The following is a 12,659-nucleotide window of genomic DNA, read 5'->3' as shown; positions in this document are numbered from 1 at the left end:
TTATGATAAAAGTCATCCTTTTGGCTATTGCCGATGGTGGGAGAAAAAGAAGGTCTGGGGTACGGACAATGTTCTATGCATTGCTCTACTTGGGAGTTCCATGGGTGTTTGTTTAAAAAGTATTTTTCAGTGTAGTTTAAATTTAAAATGATGAAGTCAGAGAATTAGGCAGATGCTACATTTTGCAAAGATTTAGATTTTCATCATAAATGTAATAAAAAAATATTGCACAACTCTAAGCTGGAGAGTGAAATAAATTGATTTTAATCACAATGGATAATCTGGGATTCATGCCTTATATCAGGGTAAAAAATATGGGAAATATGAATATTTTGGCATTAACTGTTAAAAACCAATTGAGTGACAATGATGGCTCAGAAAGCAGAGACATGGAGACATAGCTTTATTTTGGAGATAAAACAACACGACACATAAATATTTCAGTGAGGCTATGGAGAAATAAATAATAGTGTTTTCTCCTTTGCTTTGTTTGAGCAACTAAGCAGATGTGGATGTCGTTTACTGATATGGAGAAAACCCATAGGCGGGAAAGCTTATTGGTGAGAATGGGTGATGGAAAAGTACATTTTATTAATCTTGGTCTTTGTATCACTGAGTAATCGTTATGTCTCCCTGGAAATTAATTTAACTTTTTCTTAGTATTCAGTGTTATTTTCAACACCTTTTATTGAACTGTATTACACTGATACTCAAAAAATGAGTGATGCATATGGAAACTAGCTCATATTTTCAGGATCTTCTTGCTTAAAGTCAGATAATACCTTTCGTAATCCAAACTCAAAGGTCCTCATTTGACCCGGAGTAAAATAAAGCTTTAAGGGGCTTTCCTGGTGGCGCAGTGGTTGGGAGTCTGCCTGCCAGTGCAGGGGACATGGGTTCGAGCCCTGGTCTAGGAAGATCCCACATGCTGCGGAGCAACTGGGCCCGTGAGCCGCAACTGCTGAGCCTGCGCATCTGGAGCCTGTGCTCCGCAACGGGAGAGGCCGCGACAGTGATAGGCCCGCGCACCGCGATGAAGTGTGGCCCCCGCTCGCCGCAACTGGAGAAAGCCCTCGCACAGAAACGAAGACCCAACGCAGCCAAAACACAGTCAAAAATAAATAAATAAATAAATTTATTAAAAAAAATAAAAATAAAAAAAATAAAACTTTAAGGAAAACAAAAATTCCATTTTATAGGACTATTTGAGTCAAAAGAGTTAGTTACGAGAACCTGAGTGCAAATTTAGTAAACACAGTTACTGTGTTTGCAGCACTGTTACAAATCACAATGTAAACTATAACATAAGCAATCAGCCTCTAACTATATAACCCCTTTTCATCACCCAGACTTCCAGAATGTATTATTTCTATATTAACCCAGAAATAATTGTAACTCATCCTGACCCCTGAAAAATATGGAAAGTGCAATATAGAATTTATTTAAAACACAACCATGTATTTATTAAAATAAAGGTAACTAGCATGAGAAATATATATGATAAATTATTAGACATAATTTGAATATAAACACATATTTATTTGAATTATATACAGGTCGACTTTAGTTCAAGTGGTTACTCCATCCCATTGGACTTCTGAATTATATCGAGTGAGAAAGCAGTTTGGTATTTATTAAATTCCTGACTGTCTCTTTCACATCTTTATTCCTAAGGCTATAGATAAGGGGGTTCAGCATGGGAATAAGAACAATGAAAAACACAGTGGCTACTTTGACCAGGAGCCAGGAGCTTTTGGAGTTGGATATGCAATAAAGGAATAGGACAGTCCCACGGAAAATGGTGGTGGCGGTCAGATGGGAGGCACAGGTGGAGAAGACTTTTTGGAGTCCACCAGCAGAAGGCATCCTGATGACTGTGACAGCTATGAAAACATAGGAGGCGAGAATAATCAGGAGGCTGCATGCCTCATTGAGTGTAGAAATGATGAAACGTGTCATCTGATTGAATGACATCAGATTCATTCATAGGGGTCAGAACAGGAAGCAGAGATGATGGCAGAATACTCACAGCCAAAATCACGTATGAGTTTAGAACCACAGAAGGATAGCTCCAAAAGAGAATATGTGATTGTCAAGGAACATATTCTACCCCATGAGTAGGTTCCAGCTACCAGGAGGGTACAGAGCTTAGGAGACATAGCAACTGTGCAGAGCAGGGGGTTACAAACAGCCACAAACCAGTCACAGGCCATCACTGCTAACGTGGACGTTTCTGTAATCACAAATGCACAGCCAAAGAAAAATTGTGCTATGCATCCTTTGAAAGAGATAGCTCTATCTTCCACAACCAAGATTTCTAGGAGTTTGGGTGTAAATACACTGGAAGAACAAATATCCAAAAAGGATAGATGGCTGAGGAAAAAGTACATGGGTGTGTGGAGTTTGGGATTGGTCCTTATGACCACAATTATGCCCAGGTTCCCCACCAGAGTGACTGTGTAAATGGTCAAAAACACCAGGAAGAGGGGTGCCTGGAGGTGTGGATATTCTGAGAAGCCCAGGAGGATGAACAGAGCTCTGATTTCCCTCATTCAGTACCATGGATCTTGATTTAAAAAGTAAACAAATAATCAAAAAGAATTAAATTTGAGAAGCAGAAAGTGAGAAGTTGGAGTGAGAGGAAGTCAGGATAGCTCAACCTAAACTAGTGAAGGCAATGTGGTCATTGTGTACCCAGGAGTGTTCTGAAGCTTCAGTCTGGAGTCTCACTTGATAACTTAACTGAATTTGATTATGAGAAATTAGCTTTATCCTTCAGAACTTTAGTTTCCTCATCTGGAAAACAAGAAAAAAAATAGTACTTATCAATAGTCTTATTTTATATAAATGATTCCTAAATGCATGTGATACTTCAAACATTGAATAGCCCCATGATAAAATATAATTATATCAGAACAAAGGAGACATAGAAGGAAATCAGAAAAAAAAAAAATCATTGAGTGGATTATGGTAGTCATATGATAATGGCAGAAGTGGCCTTGGAAAGATTAAACACTTTTAATACATAAAGAAAAACATAATAGTTAAATTTCTTTGAGGTAAAATATATCATCATACATTCACATTGGTCCTGGGAATAATGAAAGTAGAATTTAGCCTGTTGAATATAAACCATGAACTAAGTAAATATTGCTGTTATTCAGCTCACATAGATTGCTCCTGCCAAAAATCGGCTGGATTCCAATATCCCTCAGATCAGAATGAAAAGATGATCCTAGGTTGACTCAGCACACCAAAAGCCAGATTTTCCTGATTTTTTTTTTTTTTTAGATTAATAGCTACTCTATTTATTTATTTATTCATTTATTTTTAGCTGTGTTGGGTCTTCGTTTCGTGCGAGGGCTTTCTCTAGTTGCGGCAAGCGGGGGCCACTCTTCATCGTGGTGCGGGGCCCACTCTTCATCGCGGTGCACGGGCCTGTCACTATCGCGGCCTCTCTTGTTGCGGAGCACAGACTCCAGACGCGCAGGCTCAGCAGTTGTGGCTCACGGGCCCAGCTGCTCCGCGGCATGTGGGATCTTCCCAGACCAGGGCTCGAACCCGTGTTCCCTGCATTGGCAGGCAGATTCTCAACCACTGCGCCACCAGGGAAGCCCCTGATGTATTTTTATTGACAGCTTCCTTGCTAGGATTAATAAACTGCATATACATTCTGTCTCAAAATTGAAATTTTTGTTTAAATGTTTCCAGTCCTTTAACCAGAAAGTTGATGATTCTTGCAAACTATAATTAATAAAGATAGCAAGAAATGTTATTTTTGCAACTGTCAAGAAATTGTGGAAGGAGAATGGACATGTCCTTGAGGAATAGACAGACCTAAAAATTATACTCCATGATTGTGTTATTTGTTTTGCATCTACCTGCCTAACCTTGGGGACACAAACCCTGGAGAATCCTGACAGTTTATTGTCATGAGCTACAAACAAAACAATTAAAGGAAACTTCATCTTCTGCAACCTACATGGTCATACTCTAGTTGTCAGCCCTCAAAAAATAACAATTTCATCCATATCTGTAACCTAATATATATTTTACTTGTTTTTTGTCATTTATCATTTTATCATTGTTTGTTCCACAGTTAAAAAAAAAATTCATGAAAACAAAAATGGATACTAGGCTGAAGTAGGCACTCAACAACATTTATTGTATAAATGAATATATGAGTACGTGAATGACTAGATTCTTGACATATAATATACATATTGGGGTAGAAGAAGTTATTCTTGCCTATTAAATTAGCACCACACTGTATACTCACGATGCACTGAGCCACATCTTGAGTCCTGTGAAACAAGGAGCAATAATGAAACCCCATGGGACCTAAGCTTCTTGAATTAGCATACAATAAGAATACTTATGGGGAAAAAGAGTGCATTGAATTCTTTTTTAAAAATATCCTGTATTCCTCCAAAATGCCTCAACTGTCTTTTTCTGTCATTATAATTCGTTCTTCTCAAAGCCACTTCTAACCTCTTACTGAAACCTAAAACAGCACTAAAGGAAAGTTCATTCCACATAGAATTCTGTAAAAATTCTGTGTCTTGTTAGGAGCTGAAATTAAACACTCTGTTGTTTTTAGTCAGTTATTGTGACTTTATCCTCCAAGACCGTATGGAGCACTTAAAGGTTTCCTGCACATATATAACTATATTATTCACATATCCCTGCTCTTTTTCTTCTTCAATTGTTCCTTTAGATTCCTTTGATTTGATACATGTGATTAATTCCCTCATCACATTTATGATTTCCTGAGAGTATTTTTCAATTTAACATAAAACTCATTGAGTTCATATTTTATAACTGAAGATACTTTTTTCCAAAATCAGTATCTGTTCCCTATGGCTATGGTAACAGAGTCTGAGAAGCCCAGGGTTGAAATGGAAATCATCACCAAAGATAAATACAATATCTGATATAGATTTGCTCCTTCTTACCCACACATCTTCTCCACACCTGTAACTTTTCACATCACCTCCCGCACTCTGTGTTTATCAACAGGCTTGGGTCCAGCATTCACAGTCACCCATTTAGCCCCAGGAAGTGCCAGCCATGTTCAGCTGTGACACAGGTGCTGTTACACTGTTTCCCTCCTTTCCAGTGCCTCTATCCTGGAATAATTTTCCCATTGAAGACCCATTGTGTATTCAGAACTGTCACAGGCATTTAGAAACTATAAAATTATAAAATGTGAGTCTCATCCTCATTTTTTTTCCTTAGAGAATTATTCCAGGAAATAATGCATACAAGCACAAATGATACATGACAACTTATAATTCTTGTTTGTTATTAAAATTTGTGTGCATAAAGAGAATGAGAATATTGTGATCCAGAAAAACTGAATATATTTCCTAGTGATGTAGCCTGGTGAATAATAATAAATGTGGTGAAAAATAAGGAATCAAATACTTCTAGTTAGCTAAACTATATAGGTAACATGACAGTTAGATTTACACATGTGTTTGTTTGCCTCCTGCTAAGATCATTGGAACATATTATTTTCCTTTTAAAGTGAAATGATTGGATCAACTCACCTGAGTGCAGAAGAATTTGACTTATTCATTTAGTGAAGTTTCTTTGCTAAGATTAATGGATTCCAGGAAAATTCCTGCTGAGAATTCAACTTTTTTTTTTATATAGTAATAAGCCTGAAATAATAGTAACAGGAATCTAGAGTGTATTGCAATGAATATTTCAGGAAAATGGCTTTTTCTTCTAATCTATTAAAAATAAATTCAGAGATGACAAAGAGAAAAGGAGACCAAAAATCTGAACCCTAACACCAAACTGTCCCATATATATGCCACCAAAACCCTAGGGAGGTTAACCCTGGAGAATATTGTTGAACTATTGCCTTGGAGACCACAAATGGGGCAATTAAATGAAGTAATGCCCATGTGATATTTTGGTTGTATATGATTTTTTATAAAGTTTAAGGAATAATTTCATCATGAACTCTAGTCCATTGATCTTTTAGAAATGTTGAACCAGACAATATATTTTTTCTTTAAATACTTATAAAATACAGAAATGTACAAAAGCAAAACCAGCTCGTCAACTACCAATTGGCACTTGTCATCTGCCTCTACAAGGATTAAATCATGTGCTGCTGCAGTTGCTGATTTTCAACACCCCCTGAAAGGAGTTCGGGGTGGAGAGCAGAGATGAGGCCCTCTGTGCTCTGGCAAAAACTGGCAGAACAGGTCCTCAGATAGTTAGATATTTTCAGGAGTCGATTTTATGAGCCCAATTCTTGGATCTCCTTGTATGTAGAAAAACACTAGAATCCTTCATGGTGACGTCTGCTCCTCGTGACTAGCAGTAACCTTCATGAGACCAGCAGAAACCTGCTGTAAAAACATGTGCTGGATTGCATGTACTCCTCCTTCACCAAAATGACATATATACTGACCTTCCCCCCTACCTCTTCGGAGCAGTTTCTCAGAGCTATCTGAGATGCTGTCTTCCAGGCTATAGTCTTCATTTTGCCCCAAATAAAACTTAACTCACAACTCTCATGTTGTGCATATTTTTTAAGTTGACAAGCTATTGGGCAACAATCCAAAGATTCTTAATCTTTGTTGAATTTCTGATTTTCCCTCTCTGTGTGAATATATATCGGTCAATGTGTATTTGGATGTAAAACTTATACAATATGAATCATATTACAGTTACAGTGTTTATTACCCTTTCTTTAATTTAACATTGTATTGTGAGCTTCATTTCCCATGAAAACCATTGGTCTTCTTAAGATAATACACTTGCATTTCTAATCCAAATATGAGCACAATTCTATTTAATTCTTACATTTATTATTGAAATTGAAAAATAACCCTGGTACTCTATTTTTCAGTTTATAGTCTAGGTTTACGGGAAGTATAATATATTTATTACATAAGAAGCTGCCATATCTTAACATATAAACATCTCAACTCCAGTGACTTAATCTAATAGAACAGGTATCAGCAAACTTTTTCTGGAAAAAGCTGTACAGTTAATAGTTTAGCTTTTGTGGGCCATATAGTCTCAGTTTCAACTATTCACTTCTGCATCTTGTAGCATGGATGCAGCCATGGGCAATACGTAAATCAATAGGCATGGCTCTGTTCCAATAAAGTTTTATTTATAAAAGACAGTAGGCCACATTTGGTTTGCAGGTCACAGTTTGTCAACCCATGCAGTAGAATGTATTTCTTGATTGTTCAAGGTCCAAAATTATCTCTAGAGCAGTAGGCAGGTGTCCTCTGAATGGTGGTGCAGGGACCTAGTCTTTTTCCAAATTGTGGTTTATAATAATGTGATTATTCTCATGTAATTATAATGTAGGGAGAGAAACAATAATTTGCTTTAAGCAATACTGCACTTTTCTGCATTGTCACTGTGCATAATATTTTTTGTTTTGTTTATTTATTTTTCTTTAAGCATTTGTTAAGTGTTATTAAGAGTGCTCTTCACATGTTGAGATACTTGAATAACATCCAAGATATTTCCTGGTTAACAAAATCACAATAGGATTCTGAACTTTGAGTTGAACTATAATGTTAAGTTAGAACTGAAGGGATAAGAAAGAAAACCAAAAGACATTTTAAGCAGAGAAGACATTCTGAGCCAAGGCAGGAATTTGAATGTTCAAGTTTTATCAAGTAGAAGTAGAGTTTATGCAGGTACCGGTACAAGATAAGATCGGAGGACAAGAGGATCCAAACTGTGTAAAGAATGCAGTTAGGGTTAGTGCTGGTTGTTGAACCTTGTAATAGAGCTCCATGCCAACAGGACAAGTATGTAATAATAAAGAGGTTATGGTTGTAAAAAGTTGTAGACATTGGGAATGAAATATTATAATCATGGCATTCAATTAGGTTCCATTCGTAGCTGATGTAAACAGAAGTAACTTCCATTTTCATTTTAGTTCAGAAGCGAGCATTATGTTCTTGACAGCATCTCACTGCAGGTAAATCAATGGTTCCCAGTAACTATTAATAATTGTAGGGGCTTCCCTGGTGGCTCAGTGGTTGAGAATCTGCCTGCCAATGCAGGGGACACGGGTTCGAGCCCTGGTCTGGGAAGATCCCACATGCCACGGAGCAACTGGGCCCGTGAACCACAACTACTGAGCCTACGCGTCTGGAGCCTGTGCTCCGCAACAAGAGAGGCCGCGATGGTGGGAGGCCCGCGCACCGCGATGAAGAGTGGCCCCCGCTCGCCGCAACTAGAGAAAGCCCTCGCGCAGAAACGAAAACCCAACACAGCCAGAAATAAATAAATAAAAATAAAAAATAAATAATAATAATAATAATTGTATAGGCGCCTGCAATGTGAAGTAATTAACAGTGAGATGTATATATGGGAACTAGAGCATCTAATAAACCAATCAAGGGCCTGAAGATTTCTGGAATACAGAAGAAAAACAAAAGGAGACTCTTACCAGTGTTTTCAAATATCCCAAGGCTAAAATGTGAAAGAAACACTGGCCTCTTTTCTGTGTCTTCAAGAGAGAAACTTAACTTTAAATGAATTAATTTACAAACCACAGGAAAACCAGTTTCAGAACAACAACAACCAAAAAGGACTTTCTCTCCAGAGTGTCCAGAAACAGAATAGTATGAATGACTCAGAGTCTCTGCGTTGTTCAGTTTCACTAAAAGGATATAAGAAGGGGCTATAGAGATATAAACTTTAATGTAAATAAAGGGAAGGGGGTGGCTCTTCAGGAAGAATGCATACAAAAAATAAAACTTCACAATGTCTCTCTGCATTTCCCATATTCTGTGTCTAGTCCTTACATTGGTCTAAAGCTTTCACTAAGATCACTTTATGTTTGGTGTTCTCAAAATACTCTATTGTTTTTAAATTATATGTACAATTCTCAAAACCCATAATTTATACATATCTAACATGTTGGTTTAACTGCCCATCTAATAAAATACCTATTACAGTAATTAAATAGTATACTCTAACCATCTTAACAAATAAGGATTCAGTTCAATGCAAGCTTTATGAATCCTTGCCTATAATTGAGGAGACCATTCCTGTAAGCGTATGTAAGTACAGCATACTTTTAAAAAATAAGAAATTCAATTCAAAATGGCCTCCCAAATCCAGCATTATGCATAAATACATAGTTATAGATAGATACGGGTATTTAGATATAGATACTCCTGAGAATGGAAAGTATGAAGTGTAGCCCATCATTAGGGCTCTGGCTTCTAGGATAACTCAGTGTGATTACAGGCAATTTTCTTTATCTTTCTTTGATTTAATCTGGGTCTCCAGTCTGACACATATTTCAGAAAAGATTAAAGAGTTAAGGTAAATATGATAATGAATCTCTTAAATCTCAGTCCAGTATTATTTCCTATTACACAAGAAGCAATTTCTTTCTTTCTTTTTTCCTTAAGTTTATCCTAGCTTGACATAATGAGAAAGAAATGTTGGTTTTCCCCCGACATTCCCAATTTGACTCTCTATTGTCTATTTTGGATCTCATTCTCAGCAAAAGTACATAGTAATTGGTAGAATTTTTTTCACAGGGTCTAGTAGTATAAAATCCCTCCGCAAATTAGTAGCAGAGTATGAACTTGTCTTTCTCTTACAAGTGATAAAATAGAATATCCACTAGATGGCAGGGTGATACCATAATTTAAATCAAGGCACGAATAATGTACATTAATTGCTTTAGAGAGAATAACAGAAACAAACAGAAAACAAGATGTTCATGGTTTAAATACAACCTTGAAATTTTTTTATTCTGTGAAGGAAAAACGTTACCTGTCAAATCAACAAACAAAGGATGCTGAGGCCATCAAGCTATCAGCCACTACCCCCGCACCCCTACCTCCCACCCGGACAGGTGAGCCCTGAAGGAACTCAGGCTGGAGACAAACGTTGCACCCTGAGGGGACTCAGGATGGAAAAGTACAGGATACTGGCCCCAGTTAAGGCGCATATCAAAGGAATGATTTCAAGGAGCCCAGACTCTTGCGTCTTCCCATACACAGAAAAGCGCTAAATTCGTTAACTTGAGCTATCTGGTTTTCTTTAATTAATGGTAATAATGGTAATCTTCTGATGTTCCAACTACCTGGTTTTTGTTGCAAAATGCATATATATCCTGGCTTCTCCCTGCCTCTTCAGAGCAGTCTCTTAGAACCAGCTGACAGGCTGTCTTCCAGGTTGAAGTCCATAGAATAAAAAATAATTCTCAACTTTTAGGTTGCGCAATTTTTTTTTTTTTTTAGTTGACAATTTCATCTCTCAGGAATAAGGAAACACATGCTCAAAGATGCAAAATTACTCTACCACATTCAAGCATCAACTCACCTTTGATTTTTGTCTTTGTTTTTCCAATTTTCAATTCTGAACTAGGAGTGATGTGTTGGCTTTCGGTCACTTACACAATTACACAGTTCAAGTAATAAATAGTATTAGCAGTTCATTTCAATCCATTTTATAATAAGTAAAAACACAAATAAAAAGGTGATTAATAACATGTACAGATATTAGTATAAATATTAAAATCCTTACAGAAATGCAAACCTTCCTAAAAGAGCAAACAAAACAAACAAAATGGTGAAAAGATATTTATCTATTAATACACACACGCATATATCCATACACATATGTATGAATGTATATGATGTAAAATATCATGTATATGACATAAAATATTACAGAACTGAACCAGAACATATTGATTAATTAATAGATTTAATGACAAAGTTAAACCCAACACTATCTTATATACATGAGAAACTCATAAACAAAGAGATTCAGTAAAATTAAAACTAAAGAATGAGTTAGCAATTCCTAAATTAATTTCATTTTCGTGAACAGAAACTATTCTGAATGATTTGAGTCCTTTGAATTTGCTGTGGCTTGCTTTATGATCCAGCAAATAATCAAATGTGATATATTTCTAATGTGCAGTGAAAAACACATGTATGCTACGTTTGTTGGTAGTCATATTCTATTAACATTAATTAGGTTAAATATGTTAATTATGTCATTTAAAACTTCTACAACCTTAGACATTGTATTGCTTGTTTACTCATCAATTGAAAACATAGGTTACATACAGTCTCCTATGATGATACAGGACTTGTCTATTTCTTTTGTATCTCTGGAATTTTTCTTTACGTATTCTGAAGATCCAAATGTGCATTGACATTTGAATTGTAACCTCTTCTTAGAAGGTGAACATGTATGTCATTATGAAATTATCTTCAGTAATTTTATTTTATTTTAAACTTACAATGTCTCATATTGTTATAGATGCATGAGCTTTCATTAGAAAGACTTTGTTTTGTAATATATTTTTATTTTTACAATGTCTAAAGTAGATGAACACATGCTTAACTTACTACTGAGAAACTTTACCCAGGTCTATACCACACAGAAACATTTATTTATGTTCACCAAAATATAACGAGTCTTCAAAATGCTGCTATTCATAATTTTTACTGAAAAGTAAAAAAATAAACAAAAACAAAAAGAAACTTAGAAAACCATCAACATTTTATGTATAAAATTTGGGGTATATTGATACAGTGAAAGTATACAGCAAAGAAATTTGCAAGCAACAAGATGAATAAATGTTATACCTATAATGATGATCAAAAGAAGCCAGATACCAAAAAAAATGTTATGTATAGTTTTACTTATATAAAGTTACAAACAGGTAAAACATTAGTATTACAAGTTTAAATAGTGTCAACAAAAAATTAATCAGTGGATCTAAGAATTGGAAAATTTTATGTGAGCCAAATTTGAGGATTATAACCCAGGAAGAGCATCTCAGAAAGCTCTGAGAACCGTTCCACCAGTTAGAAATCAAGGCACAGTTATGTAAGTTTTTTGAGACAGATTGCTGTACATCAAATGACGTATTATTGACGGTTTACATAATCTAGATCTAAGCTTCATCATGGTGGGTCATGGGACCCCTTACAAGATCAAGAAAGAAAGTTGTCTTTTAAGGAGTTGTTTTGCTGATGCTGGGAGAATGTTTCTCTTTTTGGTGGAGCATGTATTCCTGCTGATAGGGGGAGGTTTAGTCGATGCATAATGCAGATACACAATGCACAGTGGGGAAGAGAGGAGGCCAAAGGCCAGAGAAGGATTTTCTTATGTTTAAATTTTTCTTGTCTTGCCATAAGATATGAATTTCATTTCATAATAGTAATCTCTTGGTCTCCAAGCTCATTAAAAGGTGTGCTTACTTTGTGAAAACTTGTGGTGCTGTTCATGCACTTTCCTGTATGCATAGTAAAACATATATATATATGTTTGCATATTAAAACATATATACATATATATAAAGATACATATATACCTTTATCATATATATGTGATAAAGATATTAGACAAAGGTAAATAAAAAGAAATAAGATGCCAAAATCATGACATGTTATAAAGGAGAATGCAGACCATAGAGCTTTAAATGTATTAAAAGAAAAAAATACTGTATTACAAAAAACAGGAATCCATAATGAAGTTATAACAGTTATTAATATGCATATATCCAACGACAAAGCAGCAATATCCATAAACCATATACTATAGGAGATGAGAGGAGAAAAAACAAACACTCTCAATTCAAAGTAAAAAGCAACAACAACAAACATTTAGTAATTAAAGCTGTA

The 12,659-nt window shown here is 35.7% G+C and overlaps 1 protein-coding gene across 1 annotated transcript; it reads right to left on the bottom strand.

Moving 5' to 3' along the window:
• Window positions 1–1,602: 1,602 nt before the first annotated feature.
• On the bottom strand, window positions 1,603–2,552 carry LOC137772264 (olfactory receptor 1165-like). The gene is given in 2 exon segments (XM_068556122.1): window positions 1,603–1,983; window positions 1,986–2,552. Coding segments are annotated over 2 exon segments (948 nt in total).
• Window positions 2,553–12,659: the final 10,107 nt, after the last annotated feature.

This window comes from Eschrichtius robustus, chromosome 11 (assembly GCF_028021215.1).
Source record: "Eschrichtius robustus isolate mEscRob2 chromosome 11, mEscRob2.pri, whole genome shotgun sequence".
In the NCBI taxonomy this organism is placed as follows: Eukaryota; Metazoa; Chordata; class Mammalia; order Artiodactyla; family Eschrichtiidae; genus Eschrichtius; species Eschrichtius robustus.
This window is presented reverse-complemented; position numbering and strand designations above follow the sequence as displayed.